General features: G+C 58.9%; 1 protein-coding gene across 7 annotated transcripts in view; it reads right to left on the bottom strand.

The window, feature by feature from the left end:
* Window positions 1–897: 897 nt before the first annotated feature.
* The window catches only part of FMNL2 (formin like 2), a 216,364-nt gene continuing 196,018 nt past the window's right edge, over window positions 898–21,243 (bottom strand). For 3 of the 7 annotated variants that reach the window (XM_029071848.2, XM_029071856.1, XM_029071857.2), the window contains exons 16-26: window positions 19,960–20,084; window positions 19,138–19,340; window positions 14,809–15,043; window positions 13,026–13,094; window positions 12,826–12,906; window positions 11,864–11,993; window positions 10,457–10,620; window positions 9,799–9,900; window positions 9,084–9,182; window positions 8,069–8,192; window positions 898–2,821 (exon numbers count right to left, since the gene is read on the bottom strand). In XM_029071848.2, coding sequence (XP_028927681.1) covers window positions 2,712–2,821; window positions 8,069–8,192; window positions 9,084–9,182; window positions 9,799–9,900; window positions 10,457–10,620; window positions 11,864–11,993; window positions 12,826–12,906; window positions 13,026–13,094; window positions 14,809–15,043; window positions 19,138–19,340; window positions 19,960–20,084 — 1,442 coding nt within the window. In that variant the 3' untranslated portion in view covers window positions 898–2,711. Of the gene's footprint in view, window positions 2,822–3,817; window positions 3,912–5,039; window positions 5,467–8,068; window positions 8,193–9,083; window positions 9,183–9,798; window positions 9,901–10,456; window positions 10,621–11,863; window positions 11,994–12,825; window positions 12,907–13,025; window positions 13,095–14,808; window positions 15,044–19,137; window positions 19,341–19,959; window positions 20,085–21,243 lie in introns of those variants that run through there. The other 4 variants (XM_029071852.2, XM_029071849.2, XM_029071851.2 and 1 more) reach the window with 4 other exon arrangements.

Raw genomic sequence — 21,243 nt, 5'->3', positions numbered from 1 at the left:
TGAACCAGGTAACGTTTAAGCCTCCGCAGAGCGTCGAGGCCCGATTCGGCTCCGGCCCCTCGAGGTTGTCGGGTGGGGCTGGCCGAGCCGCCCCGGTTGTAAAGCGCAGGTAGGGTCCGGGCCGCGCGCGGTCTCGGGCCGCTTCCGCCGCTCCGGGTGCAGAAGATGAAACTGACCCATCGGAACCGGAAGCGTCCGAGTAGTTGTTTTTCGGAAAAGGGTGGCCGCCTCTTCCCCCGGCTCCCCCGTCCACCCCCGCTCGCCTCGGAGGGAAAGGGAGTGTTTATTGGATTCCGTGTTTGTAACCGCCAACTCTCCTCTTCTGTTTATAGATTGTTCTGATGTAATTAATCCGAAAGAACGGAATAGTCGGTAGACCTTTTTGTAAATAAAGAATTACTTATTAGAAGACATCTATACTTTTTACTGCAGTGCCCGTGTCGTTTCCTCTCTCTCCTCCAGGCCCCCTCGTGGGTTCCGCGCCGTCGCTCTCTCCGCTCCTCTCCATCTTCCTCAAACTACAAAAGCACCAGGTACCATTTGCTCTACTCTTCCCCTAGTCGAGCCGCAGCCGCGATACGCCCCTCCCGCCCCGCCCCGCCCGCCCTCGGGCCGAGTGTAACCTCGAACCCTCGGGGGCCTGGGAGGGAAGCTGTGGCACCGTCCAACTCAAATGGCAAGCGTTCAGGGCGCCTCTTTGCCAACTCTCGGTTTCCCTGCGGAAAGAGCGGCCCGGTGGCCCCCGTTCGGTCAGAAAGACGTCAGGGAGGCTAGCGGGTTTGGGCGGGCCGTTCTCTGTCCGTCGCAAACCGTCCTTCAGCCCTGACCGTCAAGATTGCCCCAGTCGCTCTGAGTGTCTGCCGAGAAGCGCGCGCCGAATGAAAGACGCCTGTTGAATTAGTAGTGGATAGTAGTGTAAATAGTTTATTCGCTCATATGCCATGAACAGACCAGAAAAGTAACATGAACCGCTTTAATAAAACACTTCTAAGATCGCTAGGAAGCAGGCCCGGTACAAAAAGGAGAAAGATCACGGCAGCCCGCGGGATGAGGCTTGCTCGTACAACACCCGGTCTCGCCTCGCCGCGGCCGGACACCGGCTTCCCAGGCCGGCCCCTTTCTCGCACCAACCACCCGGGACAAAAACCCTGCTGGGCTCTCGTCAGCCCGGAGGACACGTTTTGGAAAATACGTGCGCCAAAGGCAGTCAACTCTCCGTCACTAGTAAGCAGAAGTCTAAGGTGGTAAAACTCGGATCCCCCAACTGTCCTCGTAGTTAAATATAAAAAAAAAAACAAACTATAAGTTAAAATAACGTTCAGATTGTATAGCACAGGCTGATGCATTTTTTTTTTTTTAAACAATATTTACAGTATTACCCAGAGGCTAAAGTGGGAATTAAAGAGAAGTGTAAAAACCATAAAAAACTGCACCAATTCTGTAGCAAAATATCTGTACATTTAAAAACATTATATAACTACACATTATCCGAGGAAAATAGGACCGTCACCAGGGGCTCACGTAAGCACAATGGAAAGAATAAAGGAATTCAGTGGTTAAATACTATACAGTAAATTTTACAATTAACATATCGACGCAGTGCTACCAAGAAAGGTAAGCCAGAAGCAGACTGTCTCTTCTCCAAAAGCACAATTTAAGCTTCGGTCCAGTTTTTGACTTTGGAATCGATGGAGGGCCCCGCCCGAGAGGGGCCGGGCCCCGGGGTCCCCGGCCCGGAGCCCGGGGGGGGGGGGCGGGGGGTTAGCCGTCATCCTTCCCCGCCGGCCTTCTTCCCAGCCGTCCCCGGGCCCGGGTCGCCGTTTCCCTCGCGCGGCCACCCGCGCGCACCACACCGGCAGAGAAGCCCGAACGCGATTGTCGGAGGTAAACGAACGGCCACACGGTGCCTCTCGGCTCGGCCGGAGGCGCGGGGTCCGTCGGCGGGGCGGCCGCGCCCCCGGCCCCCGACTCTCTCTCTGTGCCCGGGACCGGCCCGCGCCCGTCCTCTGCCCTCCTAATACTGATTACTGAGATGTTAACAGAACTTAGTGCTAATTAATAAATACACGTTACTCGGAAGCCGCCTCTCATCCAGGGGATGGGTCCCGTGAGACACGGCCACGGGGCCCGGCCTCCGCTGGACCCGGGCAAGGTAGGAGGCGGCTCTCTAAGGGGTCCCCCGCGGTCCCAGGGTCGCCCTTCTACCCGGAGAAGGGGCCGAAAGGCGAGGTGGGTCCCACCGTGGCTCCTTCCAGCCCCCTCCTGCACGGCCCAAGCCCACCGGTCTTCGGGGACGTGCGGGGAGGGTGGAAGGAAGCCCGCTCCGAGCGGGAGGGTCTACGGCGCCCGCGGGCCGGGCCGGGTGCCAGCCGGTGGGAGGCCCAAGGGAAGGAGCCGGGGCGGGCCCATCCCTCGGTCGCAGACGACCGACGGTCCGACGCGACGCTGGGGTTAAAGACGCCGGCCGGACGGCCGGGTGTAAAAAGGTAGCCAGTCAAATCGAGTCCTATTGCTTTGATTAAGCTGAGCGGGTTCTCCCGGTTTAGGCACTTGTTAAGTACGGCGGAGCGGACGAGAGCGTGCGCGGCTAGATGCTTCCCGGGCGCGGGCAGGCTCCGAGTCCCGGCGGGTAGGGGGGCTGAGGAGGGTGGGTGGAGGGGTGGGCGGGGGGAGGCTCACGTCTCCTCGAAGCACACCCTCGGGGCTCCTGCTCACATGGTTATCTCAGCACCGTTCACAGGGCGCAAGTTCTGGTCGTCGAAGCGCCGCCGCACGCTTCTCCTCACCGCGTCGGCTCGTCGGTATGGCTGGCTTCGAAGATCTGCCGGGAGGAGAGAGGCCATCAGAGGTGAGCGACCCCTTCCCCCGCGCACCGGGCTCTGCGGCAGACCGAGTCCCGCCGGCGCCCATCAGAGCGGCTCGGGGGAGGGCGGGGGGCGCTGGGGCAGAGGGCTCTCCCCCGCCTCGGCGAGCCTGAGGCCGGAGCGCGGCAAAATGGGTCTTCGGGCCTTTAACCTCACCCCGAAGTGGCCGGAGAAGCGTGGGGCCCCGAGCTCCGGGGGGAAGCTTTAGGTCACCGGCCCCGGGGGACGGGGGGGTGTCGTGCTCCGCGGGGAGCGGGTGCCGGGGCGGGCCGCTTCCCGGGCCCGGGCCCCCGTCCTCCCTCGCCCGACCGTCGGCGCGTCCGTTCTAAGCGGCCGCGCCCAGCCTCGGGGAAGGGGCGCGGGGCAGCCGGCCTCCTGAAAGGCCCACCCCGCTCCCTGTCCTTCGGGTCTTCGCCTCCCCTACCGCTGTGGGTCTCCCTCCGCCCCCCCCCCCCACCCCTCTGTCTCCAGAGGGGTGGCGGGAGGGTCTCGGCTCCCCGACGCGGTACGTGTCGTCCGGTCCCTGGCGGGGGGAGCGGAGCCGGGGGAGAAGGGGAGGGACGAGGGAGGGATGCCCGGGAGCGGGCTCCAAGCGGTCCCGGAGGGAGGCTTCCGGGAGGCAGCACCTTCTACGGTTGAGAAAAAGCCCGTTGGTCGACTGCGGGGGCCTCTCCCCCGGGCCGGGACCGACCGCGGACGGGATGGGCCGGAGAGGACGGGGGAGAGATCCCGGACGGTCCCCGGAGCGAAACGGATCAGATCACCACGGCACCCGGGCCACCAGATGGAAGAGGGGGGAAAGCCAGAGAGCAAAGAGGAAGGCGCTTCCCCAGGCACTGCCCTGAGAGACTACTCCCAGGGCAGACTCACCACAGTGACCCAGAGCCATATTTATCAGCCATCGGTTCTGGCATAAAGAGAGAGGAGGAAGCTAAGTAAAAAGTGATGCTTGCCAGCTCTGTGTATCCTCCACCACCGGTGTGCTAGAAGAAATCCTTACCCTCGAGTGAACATTTGGAAATTTAGTGATATTATTCTTCTTTAAGGCTAAACGGAAAAAAAAAAAAAAACAAACACAAAATGATGGTTAAGTAAAAATGGGATGGGCATGGATAGCAACTCAACTCGGCGTTCAAGGTTCCCTTCCCGGCGCCGGAGGCGGAAGCCGGGCCGCGGGAGGCGGAGGTCAGCTGCGGCGAGGAGAGGCCGAGACGGCGCGCCCCCGCCCGTCCACCCCGGGGCTCCGGCCCCCCGCTTCCAAGCCGCTTTGAAGGCCGGCTCCGGGAAGGTCCTCGGGCAGCGCGGTGGTCCCCGGCGGCGGGGCGGGAAGAGGAGGAGGAGCGCTCGAACGGGTTAGTGGGAGCGGGAGTGCCGAGGCGGCATGGGAGACCAGACTGCTGCCTTTGAGGAGGAAGAGAGCGGGGCCCTAAGTCAGCAGTGTGGGTTTTGCCCCGGGGCCCGGTCGTGGGGCAGAGCCAGCCCCGGTTCGCTGTGAGATCTCACGCCCCCCGTTGAGGCCGCCCGAAGGGCGGCCGGGCCACCCGCCGGGGCGGGGGCTGAGCCGCCGCGGGACGGAGAGTCTCCTCCCCAAGTCCGACCGCCGCCCGGGGAAGAGATCCGAGGCGGCCGGGGACCCCGCCGCGGTCCGAAGCCCGGCTTCGCTCGGCCGTCGGGAGCCCCGAGGGACGGCACGGGCAGGGCCCCGGCGGCCCAGACCTTGAAACCGAGCCCCGCCGGGATGCGGGGGGGGGGGGGGGGGGGGCCGGGGGGGGGCCCGTTCCCCGCTCGGACGCCACGGGCCGGACTCGGCGAGGTCCGGAGGCTGGGACTCTAAAGGGCTCCCCCCGGGCCCGGGATCATGCGGGGCGGCTCATGCACCCCCAGGTGGGCCCACTTTCTGGGGAGGGAGGAACGGTGCCTTCATGCACGTGGCTGAGACCGGGTCACCCGGGCGGGCCGGCGGGGGCCATAGAATAGCAAGCGGACCGTCCCCGCCGGTGACCGAGACGGCCACCGGCCCCAACCGGAAGCGGAAAAATTGAATCGCTTTCCCACTGAAGCCGCGGGCTCGAGGCTCGGGGTTTTCTGCTCGGTGGGACTTCCTCTCGAGCAGAATTCCCAACCGGCCTCCCCCTCCCCCCGCCCCCCCCCCCCGCCCCCCGCCCGCCCCGGGGAACGCGGGGCCGCATCCGACGCTTGCTGTTCTGTGGCTCTCGAGGCCGGAGCCCAGATGACCCCGAGATGCAAAATGCGGGGAGGGCGAGGGCGACCGGACAGACGGGGTGGGAATGCCGGGGAGGGGAGAGGGTGACCGGGGAGGGGGCCGTGAACCGACGGGGTACGCGAGACCATGCGACGAGGCGACGACACGAAACAACTCCCGGGGGGACGTCGAGACACGGGCTCTCCAACCCGGCGGCCCCCCTGCCTCCGAACCGGGCAGAAGAGCGGAAAAGATCGGAAAACCTACAGCAACCTTGTCAGAGCGCCAGGTGTGAAAGAGGGAGAGTTTAGTAATGGAACTCCTCAGTGAGAACGGGCTCGCAGAAGAACCGAGAGCCCCGCTTGGCGGTGCGGGCAGTAAAGGGCACGGTCTTCAGCACTGCATGGAGACAACAGCCAGACAGACAGACAGAACAGAACACCGTGAGAGCCGTGGTTAGTACGAGGTTAGTGCTCGGTTAAGGGGCCCCGGCACCGGGGACCAAATACCCAGACCCACGGGTTCAGAGCCGGGAGGCGCGTCGGGCGGCCGGGGGAAGCGGGAGCGGAGAGAGGAGGGCGGGGGGCGGGAAGAGAGAAGGAGGGAGAGGGAGGGGTGTCCACATCCACACTGAAAGAGCCGAGCCAAACACCCGGCGGGCACCCGGCCGGAAGGGACGACCGAGGTCGGTCCCCGGCGCTCGCGGTGGGGCAGCGGGACCGGTGGAAATCCGCGCGGCCGGCAGGCGGTCCCACCTGGGGGGCGGAGCCGGTGGCGTTTCCGAGGAAGGGCTCGGCCCCTCGCTTGGCTCCAGCGGCATCCTTGCTGGTGAACTTCCGTCCGGAAGTTCGGGCCTCCACCGCGGGGAGCCCCGGATCCTTGAAACTTCAAGGATGGGGACGGCGCTCTGCTCCCTGTATCGCTAACCCTGGCGGAAGGGGCTCGGGAGATGGGGAACCGTCCCTCTTCTAGCCTCGCAAGCGTCCAGTACAGTGCTCCGCACACGGCAAGCTCTTAAAACACTGCCACCTTCGGGCGCTTGGTATTTGCCTCAGCCCCACAACAATTAGGTGCGGGTCTAGAAAGCACCGCGTAGAACGTATTTATATTGAAGTCTGTCTTCCCCTCTAGGCCGTGAGCTTGTCGTCAGGGGGCGGGTCTGGTAACTCTGGACGTGTCTAGCAACTCCGGATCGCCTTGTGCTCTCCCAGGTATTTGGTGCAGTGTGGTATTTGCTCAATACATACCACTGATTGAACGGCACTAACGTGATCATTAGAGCCCCGAGCCGGCTTCGGGAGGACCCCGTCCCCTTGGATCGGCCAGCCCCCGTCCGGGCACGGAGACTTGGGGACCAAGGACTTCAACCATCATCACCGATGGTGTTTACTGAGCGCCTGCCGCGCGCAGAGCACTTGTGCCGGGCACTTGGGAGACTGTACTGCAACGGTGGCGTTAGACGCGCCCCCCCCCCCCCCCCACCCACAAGGAACTTCAGTCCGGAGGGGGAGACGGAGGCGAATATAAATGACACGTAAGGAAAGCGGCAGAGTGTAAGAAAACGTACGTTAAGAGCCGTGGGGCTGGGGTGCGTGCCGAAGGGTTTTGAGAGTACAGACCAGCTGCCGGAGACGTCGGTTAGAGTGCTCGGTCTGCACGGGGGCCGGTGCTGTGGCGTTGCTGTCCCTGGATTTGGGGGAACGCCTCCTGGGGGGGGTCAGTGCGGCGCTCCAGGTGCCCGTAAAGGACGGTCTACGTCGGTCCCAAAATTAGGGCCCTGGGTTTCCGCTTAGACGGCCGTCCGGCACGCCAAACTCGGCACACCCCAAACCGAACCTCTCACCTCCTCCCCAGCGTCCCATTTTTGTCAAAGGCACCGTCGTCCTCCTAAACCCGCCACCTTGACGTAGCCATTGAGTCGTACAGTGGAGGGTATAGGGTCAGCGCCCGCTACGTTCCGAGCGTCGTGCCGACCTTCGGCTTGACGCAAGACGGTAAGCTTGTTAGGGGCGGAGAGGGTGTCTGCTAGTTCTGTTGCATGGTCCTCTCCCGAGCTCTTAGGGCGGTGCTCTGCGCACAATAAGCGCTCAGTAAATACCATGGGTCGATTGAGACGGGATAGAGCGTAAGGAGGGAGAACGGGTACGGCGTTGACCGCTTCGGCTCTCGCCTCCGATCGACTGCTAAATCCTGCCGATCCCTGTTACCGAAAGGTTCCCAGGTCCGCCGTCCATCTTCCGCCCAAACAGCCGTGATCCCGGTTCAAGCATTCGTCACCGTCGAGGTCCGACTACCGTTAACGGTCTCCTCTCTGGTCTCCCTGCCTCTGGCCTATCTCCGCTTCGCTCCGTACTCTACGCCGCTGCTGCCCTGATCCTCTGCACTCCACCTCTAAACCATCAGCTCGCTGTGGGTAGGGACTCGGTTAGACCGTACTCTCCCGGGTGCTTAGTACAGTGCTCTCTACCCAGTGAGCACTCCAGAGATCCCATCGATGGTGGGGACGGTGGGAAGGGAGGCCGGGGGCGGAGTCTTGTCCTCATCGAAGCTCCCGAAATGCCCGAGGAGCAGGGTCCCGTTACCACTCCGGACCGGTTCAACCAACACTTCCTTCGGAAAGGAAGGAGGGTCCCTACAGGTCCCTCCCTCGCATCCATGCCAGAGGCAAGCGCCCTCCTGCGGGAGTGCAGCTGACGGGTGGCCACCTCAGTGACCAAGGGCCATCGGGGCCTCAGAGATCACCGCGGCTAAAACCTCTGCTCTGGTTGATCGGGGACCAGCGGAAGGGAGCGGGGAGGAGGTGCGGACTGGAAACCGATGTCGGCAGCTTGGTCTCGGCCCCTCTGAAGGGAGCAACGACCTAAGCCAGCCAAGAAGGAACCCTGCCTGACGGGTCCGGGGACCCAGAACATCCACGGGATGGGGTATCCCTCCCTCCCTCCCTCTCCCCGGGGGCGGGGCGGGGGCTATCCGCCGGGCGACCCGGCCACGTCGCCTTTACCTGTGATGATGTCTTCAATGGCGCCGTCTTTCCCCTCGTACACGTGTCTGTTATCCTTGACCTGTCTCCTCCGCAGCTCCGCGATCAGCTCCTGTTGCTGCCGCTTCGTCTTGTGGGACGGAGACTGCGAGGACGGGAGGAGGCCCAGGCCGCCGTCAGGCCGGTCGGAGGCGGGGGGGGGCGGGGGGAGGGGGAAGCGGACCCGGGGACCCCCATGGGGTCGGTCTGTGGGCCGCCCCGCCCCCACATCCTACCCACAGGAGAGCGGCGGGCAGCTTGCGGACGTAGGTCCGTTGGACTGGACCAGTCTTTCGTATATATTCCGATTCCACCGCCTGGGACTATTTCTATGCCCGTCTCCCCGACTGAGTGAAAGCTCCTCATAGGCAAGGATTTTGACTGATCGATGGTGCTTCTGTTGTGCCATCATCGTCATTGTTATTACTATCGTTATTTTTGTACTTGCCCAGCACTGAGCCCAGGGCACCGCATCGAGCAGGTTTTCAGGAAGTATCATTCGTTACCAGTAATACCACCGGCCACGAAAGTCACGTTTCCAAAGTGGGAGGGGAAAGAGTCATCCTTGGACTATTTATTTTTTTTAAAAAAAAAGGACACAGTCCTATAGGACTTCACCTCCTCCCTACCCCCCCGAAGCCAACGAGCAGCCCTGGGTATTCCCCGTTGCCCTCAGGACGGCAGGACGAGGAAATGTAAGCTCTCTGAGGGCGAGGACGGTGTCCCGTACCTTTGTTATATTGTTATAGTGGACTCTCCCAAGGGCTTGGTACAGTGCTCAGCACACAGCGGGCGCTCCAACGGACCACTGACTGAGCGTACGCCACGCCTCCGCGGGCTCTTAAACCCTGGGGCTGTGTTTCTGAGGGAGGGTGGAGGATCTCCATAAGGGTGACGTGGCTCAGCTGGGCACCTGGGACGGCTGAGTAGGGTGGTGACGGACGCGCCGTTTTCCCAGGTGCCCTCCTCCAACTCTCTGCGGTCCCGGACCTCGTACCTTTTGGTCCTGCTGCTCCATCAGCGCTTCTTGCTCCAAGAGTTTCTCCATGAGGGCCTGCTCCTGTTTCTTCCTCAGCTCATTCTCCTCCTCAGCTTGCTGCGGGCAAAGAGCCAAGAAATTTGGTGGGATCGACAAGCCGTCGCACAGGGCGGAGGTGGGTTCAAGGAACCCTGCTGGGGTTTAACGTGGGATCCAGGGGTCCCACGTGCCCACTCCTGCCCTGCCAGGGGGACCCAGGTCTGGGTCGCTGAGGAGATCCAACAGAACCCCGAATACTCGATCACCTCACCAACCTACGTGGTGAGAAGAGATCTGTCCCAACCCTGCCAAAAAGACTCAAAAGCCTCACGTGACCAGACCCTTTTCTCCCCTGCAGAAAGCTAGCCCGGGACGGCGTTTAGGTACATATCCGTAACTTATTTCTACCGACGTCCGTCTGCCCCTCTAGATGTCAGCTCGCTGTGGGTAGGGAATGTGTCCGTTTATTGTTCTGCCGCGCTCTCCCAGGCGCTTAGTATGGTGCTCCGCCCCCAGCAAGTGCTCCGTAAACGCCGCCGACCGAGTGATCGGCGCCCCCGGCCCAAGCGGGCCCCCCCTTCAGCGTCCCCAGGCTGGCCCGGGAGCGGAATCCGCGGCCCTCGCGGCCCCAGGCCGGCTCCTGCCCCACCGCCGGCATCCCAGCCCCAGGCGGGCACCGTGAGTCTCCATTCACCTTGTAGGCTTTCACAAATCGGACGAAGACCGGGAAGAAGACGGAGGGTGGGGTGGTCTTGGGGTTTTCTCCGAAGTACTTCACGGCGTCATCGAAGGCATCCTGCAAGGCACGCGGAGTTCCCTCGGCTTTATGCCGCCATCTGCTCTCCCTGCCCGGGGCCCCGGGGGAGCCCGAGCGGGACACGACACGGACCGCGTCCCTTCCGCTTATACGCTCTCTACCCCAGCGCTCGGTACGGTGCCTGCCTGCGAGGCACAAGCGCTTCACAGATGCCGCCGGTAGTATTAGTATCGTCATTACTGGCATCATTTGCTTACCTTGCATTTCCCCGAGGGTTTAATACAGTGCTCGGCGCAGAGTAAAGCTCAAATACCATTATGCTTGTTTATCATCACTGTCATCTCCTCGTACCTACACCAGTGCTCAATACAGTGCTTGGCACACTGTACGAATTTAAATCTATTATTATTATTATCATTTGCTCATCCTGTATCCACCCCGGTGCACAGTTATCGGCAAGCCTGTTCTAGCGCAAGAGATGACCTCCCCACATCCCCCTCGGATGGGGCGTAAGGGACGGAACGCTCCTCCCTCCACCTCCTTCCCGCTCCCGGTCCTCGCTGACCACCCGGCTCGAGCCAGAGCCGGTCCTCACCTGGGCGATTTTGGCATCGTCCTGCAGTTTCTTGAGTTTTCCCTCACTGTTGTGAATGAATTCCTTCAGCATGGTGTTGTGGTCGTGCATGGTGTACTCCCGCTTGGTCAGATCCATGCCCCGCTGCAGCTCCTTGACATCCAACAGGACGTTCTCCAGGGACACTGAGGCAGGAGGAAAGAGGTCTTGGCCGGGAACCACGGGAGGGTCCCTGGGGGATTCTGTGGACTCGCCGGAGTCCTCGGCAGCTTTCGGAGAGATCAGCTAGGGGAAGGCGGGATTGGGGGCCGATACGGGGGAAGAGAGGTGTGGGGGGGGGGGGGGGGGGGGGCGGGGGGGGTGTCCCGACAAGGTTGGGCGATGGCTGGACTCCCGAGAGCGGGATCGTTGATCCTCGATTGTCGGTGTTTTCGACCTGGGACGGGACCCAGGTCGAAATCACCTCCTGGACTCAGGTGTCCCATCTCCTCCAGCACGATGTGGGTTCTGCCTTCCTTTCTCCCTAGTCAGTTGCAGCCCCGTGGAAAGAAAACTGAATCTTCTTTCCAACTCAGACACAACCCCTTCTGCTCCTAACATGGCGCCACTATACCCACCCTGGACTTATACACCCACCTGCCCCATCCCCTTACGATAGCCATGCACACCGGTACCAGAATCCCTCTTCCCCTCCCTCCTGCACAGGAAGAGAAAGACACGCACACCAAAACCCACTAACCTCCCCCCGATCTCCCCCTTTTCCTTTCACTGTGCAGAGGCCTCAGGAGTCCTCTATTCAGGCCTGGGAAGCAGTGTGGCCCAGTGGATACATTACAGTGCCTGGAACATAGCAAGCACTTAACCGATACCGTAATTATTACAAAAGCCCAGGCCCGGGAGCCAAAGGATCCGGGTGCCGATCCTGGCTCTGTCACTTGCCCGATGTGTGAACTTGGGCAACTCGCTTAGCTTCGCTGTGCCTCGGTTTCCTCAACTGCAAAACAGAGATTCGGTATCTGTTCTCCCACCTACTGGACAGCGATCCCTAGTTGGAATAGGGCCTCGATCCCACCCAGTGACCTCGCATCTACCCCGGCGCTTAGAACAGTGCTCGACAAAGGCTCGGATGGGGTTTAGTCGACAGGGCAGAGCCGCCGCGCTGCTTCCTGCAGCGCTGCCCGTCGAGGGGGGAATCCGGCCCGCGCCCCCTTTCCCTCTCCTAAATCCTAGGGTCTCGAGCGGCAAACCGCCCCTCGTGGACGGGGACCGTGCCTTTCCACCCCGTCGTACTGTACTCTCCCAAGCGCTCGGGACGGTGCTCCGCGCACCACCGGGACTCCCTAAATCCCACGTGCCTGGCTGAAGGGCCTCGAGGGCTAGGGGAGGTAGGATGCGAGGACCGCCATCCGTGCGAGACATCCCCCGTACCTGCCGCGGCTTTCTCCACGTAATGAAGCTCGTTGTAAAAGAGGGCCACCTGCTGATACTTCTCTCTCACCACGTTCGATATATAGTGCAGCAGGGTTTGCTTTCGGTCTGTGGATTTCGTGTCTAAGAGCTGGAAACAAGGGGAAAGGCGGCAGGGGTGTTAAGCCGGGCGGAAGAGAGCTGTTCTCGCTGCTGCCGCCGCCGCCGCCGCCGCCGCCGCATCATTACTGGGCGGGAGAGGAGGGGTCCAGGCTCTACCGGCCGGTCATCTCAGGTGACCCGAGAGCCTTTACCTCTTTCCGCTGGGCTCAGATCCCAGGATCCCCTTAGATTGGAAGGTGCCCCTTGGTCTGAGCTCCTCCGGGACCCACTGTCCTGGAACCCCCATCCCCAAGGCTACGTGAGGGGCACGGCCTCAAAGAGGGCCAGGGTCTTCCCGCCTCAGCCCCTCCCGCCAGACACGACCCCTGCCCATCTCCCCACGGATTCGGCTTCGGTTACAGCCGGGGGTGAGGGAGAGGGGAAGAAGCGACGGAGGAGGGGGAGAGAACACGGGCCGCCAGATTGGGTGGCAGGGAAAGTCAGCTACGGGGGCGGAGGCGCGTTTTCCCAGCTTTCATCTCGGGTCACTGGTGTCACTGGTCAGATACCTATTTTGATCTTCGCCGCACTTAAACCTGGACCCCCGAACCAGAGACCCAACTGACTTGCCCCACTTCCCTCCTCCATCCCGGATCTTCCTCCTCTGTCTGGAATCCCCTCAAGTCCCCCCTCCCGAAAGGCGGCCGTGACCCCAGGACCCCTTCTAGGAAGGCCCAGGAGAGCCCGAAAAGCTTGGCCTCGGGAACCCTCTCCTCCAGGAGCCAAGTCGGCCCTCCTTCCCTCCCTTCCTCCCAGCCAGAGGCCAGACTCCGCCAGTTTCTCCCTTTCTGGACTGCCCCTCTGCCCTTCCGGCCACTCACCAGATCTAAACTCTGAAGCTTAAAGCCGTAGACAGCTCCCCTTTTACTGCTGTTCATGTAATTGCCGAGAGCCAAGATGATCTGGAGGAGGAAGAGGCGGAGGACACACACATTAGCGCATTCCCGGGCACAGAAACCCGAAGGACCAGGGCCGGTGATCGGCTTTTGGCCTCGTCACCGCAGAGAGAAATTCCACTTGCCTCCAGGATTTTCTTCAGCTTCTGGGACGACTTGATGGAGACGGATGCTGCTATTACTGCGTGAAGTTGCTGCGGCCAGATCGGGGGGGAAGAGGAAGAAATGTTAGTTTTCAGAAAGGCCTTCTGGAAAGAAAACTCTTGCATTCGAGAAGCAGTTCATTCCTAGTTTTGAAAGTGCCCTCCCTGAAATTCAACCAGTTTAGACTTTGTTTATTGGGTTATCGGCGGAGTTGCAGAACCAAAGATCTTTGGGCATTTGATATCTGCCCCACCTCAACTCCAGCACTTATGAACATAGCTTTAAATTATGCACTATGAATTATTATTTCTATTAACGTCCGTCTCCCGCTGTAGACTGGAAGCTTGTTACGGCCAGAGAATACGATTCCCGACTCTGTTATGCAGTACTCTGCACCACAGTGCGGGCTCGATAAATACTTTCGTTCATTCATTCAACAGTATTTATTGAGCGCTAACTATGTGCAGAGCACTGTACTAGGCGCTTGGAATGGACAAATCGGCAACAGATAGGGACGGTCCCTGCCCGCTGACGGGCTCACGGTCTAATCGGGGCGGGCGGACAGACAGAAACAACAGCAGTAAATAGAATCAAGGGGACGGACGTCTCACTAGCAAAATGAATAGGGTGATAACAATATGTACAAATGAGCGGAATACTTCTGATTGGGTGATTAGCTCATAGAGAACTGAACCTCCGAAAGAGGAAACCCCAGGGGCACTGAAAAATTAAAATCCCCATCGCCAGAGAACACCACCTGTCCAAGTGTCGGCCACTCTGTCGCGTCTACGCACTGAGGAAGAGGGACCGAGGCAGAGCGACCTAGCGGAAAGACTCGGTCCCGGGAGTCGGGAGACTGGAATTCTACTCCTAGCTCTGCCACGTCCCTGCAGCGTGACCCTACCCTGGCCAGGTCACCTAACGTCTCTGGACCTCAAACTTCCTCCTCTGTAAAATGGGGATGAAATACCTGTACTTCTGCTCACTTAGATTTTGAGCCTGGGGCGGGCCAGGGACTATGTCCGATTACCGATTATCTCAGAGAAGCAGCGTGGCTCAGTGGAAAGAGCCCGGGCTTCGGAGTCAGAGGTCATGGGTTCGACTCCCTGCTCTGCCACCCGTCAGCTGTGTGACCGTGGGCGAGTCACTTCACTTCTCTGTGCCTCAGTGACCTCATCTGTAAAATGGGGATCGACCGTGAGCCTCACGCGGGACGACCCGATGACCCTGAGTCTCCCCCAGCGCTTAGAACGGTGCTCTGCACATAGTAAGCGCTTAACAAACACCAACACTATATGAACCTCGGTGCTTAGCACGAGGTAAATGCCCAATGAATACCATCACCGATTCATTCATTCATTCAATAGTATTTATTGAGCGCTTACTATGTGCAGAGCACTGTACTAAGCGCTTGGAATGAACCGGTCGGCAACGGAGGCTCCCGATAAGCACCGGGTGAAAGGAGATGTTGAAGCAAAACCCAAGGGGCAAATCAGGGGAACTGTGACCAACACAACTCGGTTGCAGTTGTGGAGACACCCCTCCCTCCAACACCGCCCCTCCCGTTAGCCACGAGACTGGCAGCTCCCTGGAGGCAGGGGTTGTGTCTCCCAACTCTATCACCCTCTCCAGGCGCTTAGTGCAGTGCTCGGCACACAGTAAGTAAGTGCTCGATGAATACCGCCGATTGACCGAACAACCCCCTCCCAGCAGACTCCTCTCACCGCCCCGGCACAAGGCAGAGGAGTCGACCTCCCCACTCACAGGAGTCAGCATCTGAATGCTCTCAGAGAAGTTCCCGACGAAGGCCATGATGGTCATCTTCTGCATGAGCCTCTCGATCTTACTGAACTGCATCATGAACCGGTCCTCGTCGGACAGATTCTCCAGAGGCTTCCTCTCGCGCTCATAGAGCCGCAGCACTTTCACCTCGTTCTCCGTCGGCAAGAACCTCATCAGACACTCGACGAAATCCACCGGCAGCGTCTTCAGGTCGAACCTGCGGGCGACGGAAGTGGTGGCGTCGGGGTCCGGGGGGGGGGGGGGGGGCCGGCGGAGTCCCCGCCTACTCCATCCCACCCCCAACCCCCGACCGCCGAAGCTTTTTATTTCGAGTCCAGGGGACGACTGGAAAGGGGCAGGCTCCAAAGCGTCGACGGGCCAGAGAGATGCCATTTTGGGTCTCTTCGGCCCCGAGTGGAAACTCTCGGGTCTTGTCACAACGCTGGGAGGGCCACGAAATGGAGTCTTCCCTCTCCCTCTACAAAGGTTCGGTATCCGCCTCAGCTCCTCTTCGGAAGACTGTGACCGAGATGCTTTTGGGCCGTCTTCCGAGAGGTACCCGGCCGCTGGGCTGGAGGGGACGGGGGACGGGTCGGAAGGGAGGAACGGCGGGTCGGCGGAGTTGGAACACTCCAGAGGCCGCCGGCGGGAAACGCACGACAAAACCATTGCTCTACCTGGGTGATCGTCACCCAGAGAAATCCCGGGACTGCGTATTCTGAGGGGAAGGGGGAGGGGGAGGAGGAAAACGAATCGTAAAGACGGCAGGACGAGCTTCTTTATGTTCAATATCCCCGTTGGATCCTTGTCTTTGATATTTGGACGGTACCTGCCGTGACCATAATGATAGTATACAAACACCACCGAGGTGCCGAGCACTGTGCTGAGCGCTGGAGTAGATACAAGATAATCAGGTCCCACAAGGGGATCGCAGTCTAAGTAGGAGGGAGAACAGGTTCCGAATCCCCATTTTGCAGATGAGGGAACTGAGGCACCGAGTAGTTAAGTGACTTGTCCAAGGTCACGCAGCAGGTAAGAGGTGGGGCTGGGATTAGAACCCAGGTCCTCTGACTGCCGGGCCCGTGTTCTTTCCACCAGAGGCCACGCCGCTTCTCAAGGCAAGGGGCTGGACTAAATGACCTGTCAGGGCCCCTTCCACCTTTAGGATTCGAAGATTATGGACCAAGAGAGAGGCAGGTGTTGGACCGGACATGACACGTAGCCCAAACCGCTGTTCTCCGAGCAGCGTGACCTAGTGGCAAGGGCCCGGGCCCAGAGGTCGGAGGATCTGGATTCTACTCCCCGATCGGCCGCTTGCCTGCCGTGCAGCTTTAGGCAAGTCACTTAACTTATCTGGGCCTCCCTGTCCTCATCAGTAAAATGGGAATTCAACACCTGTTCTTCCTTCTGCTTAGCCTGTGAGCCGTGGGCGGGACAGGGACCGGCCAGTCTGAAAACAGGGCATCCACCCAGCGCTCGGTACAGTGCTTGGCACAGAGTGAGAGCTTAACGGAGACCACAATTATCATTACCGCATTCTCTCATTCAAGCGCCGCACCCCGGGAGGATAAGAGTTTATGGGCCGGTGCCGACTTTACCCACAAAGGACCGGCAACCCCACGGTGACTAAACGGGGCACGGGGGTCTTGGAACGGTGAGCCGACGGACCCTAAAAGCCGACTTTAATAACGTCGGTATTTGTTAAGCGCTTACTATGTGCAGAGCACCGTTCTAAGCGCTGGGGTAGATACAGGGTAGTCAGGTTGTCCCACGTGAGGCTCACGGTGAATCCCCATTTTACAGATGAGGTAACTGAGGCCCAGAGAAGCGAAGTGACTCGCCCACGGTCACACGGCTGACGAGTGGCCGAGCCGGGAGTCCAACTCATGACCTCTGACTCCGAAGCCCGGGCTCCTTCCACTGAGCCACGCTGCTTCCCGTTTACCATGTCCCGGGAGTGGCTCTTTGGCAAACGGTGTGAGAAATCACCTTCTTTTCGTTGTAATGGACACCTGAATGACATTCGTATCTGGCGTCGACTCAGATCTTCCGGAAAATACCTTCTGAACGGCAATCGGTACACCTGGATTTGATTTTTCGTTCCCTTTCCCCGCATCTGTCATCCCTATCTAAACCGTACCAAGGTTCAGCTGAAAATCCACCAGAGGGCACATTGTGCTGGGGTTGGGGGAGACACCTCTCCTCTCCCGGCGGCCGGGATTTATGACCAAGCGATGTCCGTCTCTCAGAACAACCCCCCTCCTCTCTTCCCTACGCCCTTTCGGGGCCAGATTCCGGGTCTAATTCCTAACCGTGCCTTCTCTCCCGGCACCCTGGAAGAGTTTAATCAATTCTAGCTCTCCCGATAGACCGTCGGCTCACCGTGGGCAGGGAACAGGTCTACCAAATCTGTTACGGTCGTGGGCTCTAATCCCGGCTCCGCCACTTAGCTGTGTGACTCTGGGCGAATCATTTAACTCCTCTGTGCCTCAATGACCTCATCTGTAAAATGGGGATTGAGACTGTGAGCCCCACGTGGGACAACCTGATCACCTCGCCTCTATCCCGGTGCTTATAACGGTGCTTGGTACACAGTAAGTGCTTAACAAATACTATCATTATTATTAGCATTATATTGCACTCGCCTAAGCGCATAATACAGTGCTCTGCACACAATCAGTGCTCAAAATACATAAATATATTATAAATTATTCACGTTAATGTCCATCTCCCTTCAAGACGTTCGTAAGTTCGTTACGGCCGGGAAAGTGCCTGCTAATTCTCTTGTAATTACTCTCCCAAGCGCTTAGAACAGTGCTCCGCACACAGTACGCACTCAATAAATACCACTGATCGATTGACTGCCTGACTGATTGAGTCTCCTCGGGGCTGTGACATTCCAGCGTTTCCGTATGGGCAGGGAAAGTGCCTGCAAATTCCTTATACTGTACTCTCCCAAGCGCTGAGAAAAGTGCACCGCACATAGTAAGCGCTCAGTAAATACCACTGAGTGATTGATTCGGTATTCCCGGCGTGCACACGTCCAGTATGACGCTCCGGGCCCCGTCCTGGCTGCCTGAAAATCGCCTGACACGTCTCCATTCAAACAGGTTTTTCTGGAGTCGGTTCTCCTACGACGCGGCGGTCCAGGTGTCGGTATCCCAAGCGCTTAGTACAATGCTCTGCACACAGTAAGCGCTCAATAAATACTGTTGAATGAATGAATGGATGAACGGTCGAAGACCGACGCGGGGACGGCCCCATCTACCCGCCCTGACTTGTGATTCCCCGATACTGTTCCAGCTAAGCTGTCACAGAGAAGCAGTGTGGCCTGGGGGATGGAGCCCAGGCCCAGGGGTCAGAGGACCTGGGTTCTAATCCCGACTTCGCCACCTACCTGCTGTGGGGTCTTGGACAAGTCACTTAACTTCTTGGGGCCACGGCTGCCTCGCCTGCGAAATGGGGATTCGATACCTGTTCCTCCTCCTGCCTAAGTCTGTGAGCCCCACGTGGGACCCGACGATCTCGTATCCACCCCAGCGCGTAGCACAGTGCTTGACGCATCCTCATCTACAAAATGGGGAGTAAATCCTTGTTCTCCCTCTCCCTTAGACTGTGCGTCCCGAGTGGGACTGGGACTGCACCAAATCCGATTATCTTCTATCTCCCCCGGTGCTCGGTACGGTGTTTGGCGCAGAGTAGGCGCTTAACAAATACCACCGTCATTATCATCACGAAGGGTCAATGTTACAGGGGCCCGATTTTGCCCCTCGAGGAGGACCGTTTCAGCTTACTGGACAAGGGAAAAGGAGGTCATTCCGCAAGGAAACGTCAGTCACTCTAACACGGGACTCCCTCACGGCGACCAGCCTACGGAGTGTGTTTAGGATAGATATACTTTTCAGTTTTAACGTGGATGTGAACAAAAAATAGAAGGTCTGAGCAGACTGAGAAGAGCCCGTTTTAACGGCATTTGTTAAGCACTGACTAAGTGACAAGCACTGTTCTAAACACTAGGGTGGACTCAAGCTAATCAGGTTGGACCGAGTCCCTGTCCACGTCGGGCTCTGTCTAAATCACAGAGGCGGGGATTTAATCCCTATTGTATAGATGAGGTAACTGAGGCCCAGAGAAACCAAGTGACTCGCCCAAGGCCATACAGCAGAGGTGGCGGAGCCGGGATTAGAACCCAGATCCTGACTGGCGGCTCAGAAACCCTTCTGTTACGGCTGCCGCACGATGGCCGAGTTTTTATCCGAGCACGCCCGAAACCTGAATATCATTTGCTCAAAAATCCCCCCGGGAACTTACACGTGAATAGCTTTACAGATCTCATCCGCCGTCTTCCCGGCCTTCCGTAAAGTGATGGCCAGGTTTTTGGCCCGGTTGGCTTCCAGTAAGGTCACTTTGTTTGACCCTTTCTGCGTTATCTTCTGTTTACTTGAGGTCAGATCGATGGCTGGACCTTGGGCTTTCGTCTTGAATATCTCCTCAAACTCATCCACGTTTAAGTCCTGAGGGAGGGGAAAACAACAAGGAAGAAACAAACAGGCGCGATGACCTCTGCTCAGGCCCCGGAAGGATGCGAGGCCCAGTTGGGTGAGTTGTTCCTTTAGGGTCGAAGTCCCACTTTCTGATAGTACCGGATTTTCGCCCGCCCGACCTTTGAGCTTGCTCTCTTCTCCTGATTTAACTGCGCCTGGGCCCCGAGCTCAGCGGAAAATCCTGCACGTTTACAGGCAGGAACTGATGACCTCGACTGGGTTTTCGTCTCATTTGCTTGAGACCGTTCAATTACAAGCTGAGATTGATTTGTACGGTGCGCAGATGTGCAAATCTGGGGGCTGCGTTACATTGCAAACGTCTAGAAAATAGCGACCGTAGCGGGTGAATGGTTTCGCACTGCAGACCACAGGAGCCTAAATTTAACCAGTCGTGGGGCACCCCCAATGTCCTTCCATATAGGAACCTGGGAAATTCACTTATTCCCCTTTCACTGTGGAAAGCACACGCTGAAAGACCTCGCGTTTCCCGACCAAAACTACGGCTTCCAGCGTAAAGGGTCTAAATTCCTCTGGGCCCCGGGGCCACCGGCTTCTGCCGAAAGGAAACCGACGAGGAGCGAGACGATACCTCCAGAATTCTCTCGTCGTCGATCTCATTGAAGACCGTGCCGTTGATCTGATTGGGCTTCAGAGCCACCCAGTTAAAGACAGGCATCCGGAACTTGGTCTTGATCGGCTTCTTGATTTTCACAGCTAGAACCAGGACGTGCGGAATGAAATTAGAATTTCCCGGCCCCGGACAGAGGGTGGGATGATGGGGCGGGAGGAGCCCTGGAAAATGACACTTCCGCACTGGAGGAATGCTGGCCAGAGCCACCTAGATACTTTGAAATCTCTGACCGTCCCTCACGCCGCCCCGGAGACAAAATCCGGCAAAGGATTTTAAGTCCACCGCTCGGCCGATTCATACCCTTTAGTTACAGTGCCGACTAAGGGCCGGAGGTTAGAAAAACTTGAGCAGGCAATCTGGATTCTTGAATTGGGTCCGGGGTGACGTCGAGCATCCTAAACCACAAGGGAAAACATGAACTCTTTTGGCGTCCAAAGTCACCGCTGCCCAGTAGGCGATGCCCAAGTCAGGAGCCGGGGTTGCGATTTTTCCAAATTTCAGTGCCTGGAGACGGGACCTCCTACACGGACCGCGCAACCCGGCCAGATTCTACAGCCGTCCCCAGAGACTAGAGACAAAGCCGTCCAGATGCCAGGGGCACAACTCGGGCACGGCTAGCCTTCGGTGCCAGCGATAAATTCCCCCAGTGACCGGCGTAATTTGGATGCCGTTCCTGGGGCAGACCAGGATTCAGGGAGGACCAGGAACCTTAAGAAGCGGGGTGCTGAACTGCCTTCTGGGTAAGAATTCTGCTCCCTCCTCCCCTCTCTTGGAAGATCTGGGTTCTAATCCCAGATACACAACTTGCCTGCCATTTGACCGCGGGCAGGTCGCTTAACTTCTCTGAGCCTCACGGTTTCCTCATCTGTGAAACGGGGGAATTAAATAACCTTTAGACGGCAAGTTCCTTGTGGGCTGGGAACGAGTCTACCGGACTCTGTCAAACTGCATTCTCCCCAAGCACTCAGTACGACGGTCCGTAAGCCCCTCGCGGGCCAGGGACCGTGTCTGACCTAATGAACCCGTACCTATCCCGTAATTTGTTTGACACGTAATAAGCGCTTAGTGAATACCATAAAAAAATACGACCGATCGATTCATCTGCTCTCCCGCCCCTTTCGACTGCGAACCCCACGTCGGACAGGGACCGTCTGATCTGACCGTATGGAAGGATTTCGGTCCCACTATTACTGTCATCACTAAGGGCCACTTACACTCGAGACTTTGCCCTGCTCCAGATGG

The sequence above is a fragment of the Ornithorhynchus anatinus genome, chromosome 9 (assembly GCF_004115215.2).
Source record: "Ornithorhynchus anatinus isolate Pmale09 chromosome 9, mOrnAna1.pri.v4, whole genome shotgun sequence".
NCBI lineage: Eukaryota > Metazoa > Chordata > Mammalia > Monotremata > Ornithorhynchidae > Ornithorhynchus > Ornithorhynchus anatinus.
Note: the sequence above shows the minus strand (reverse complement) of the source record. Positions and strands in the feature narration are given on the sequence as shown.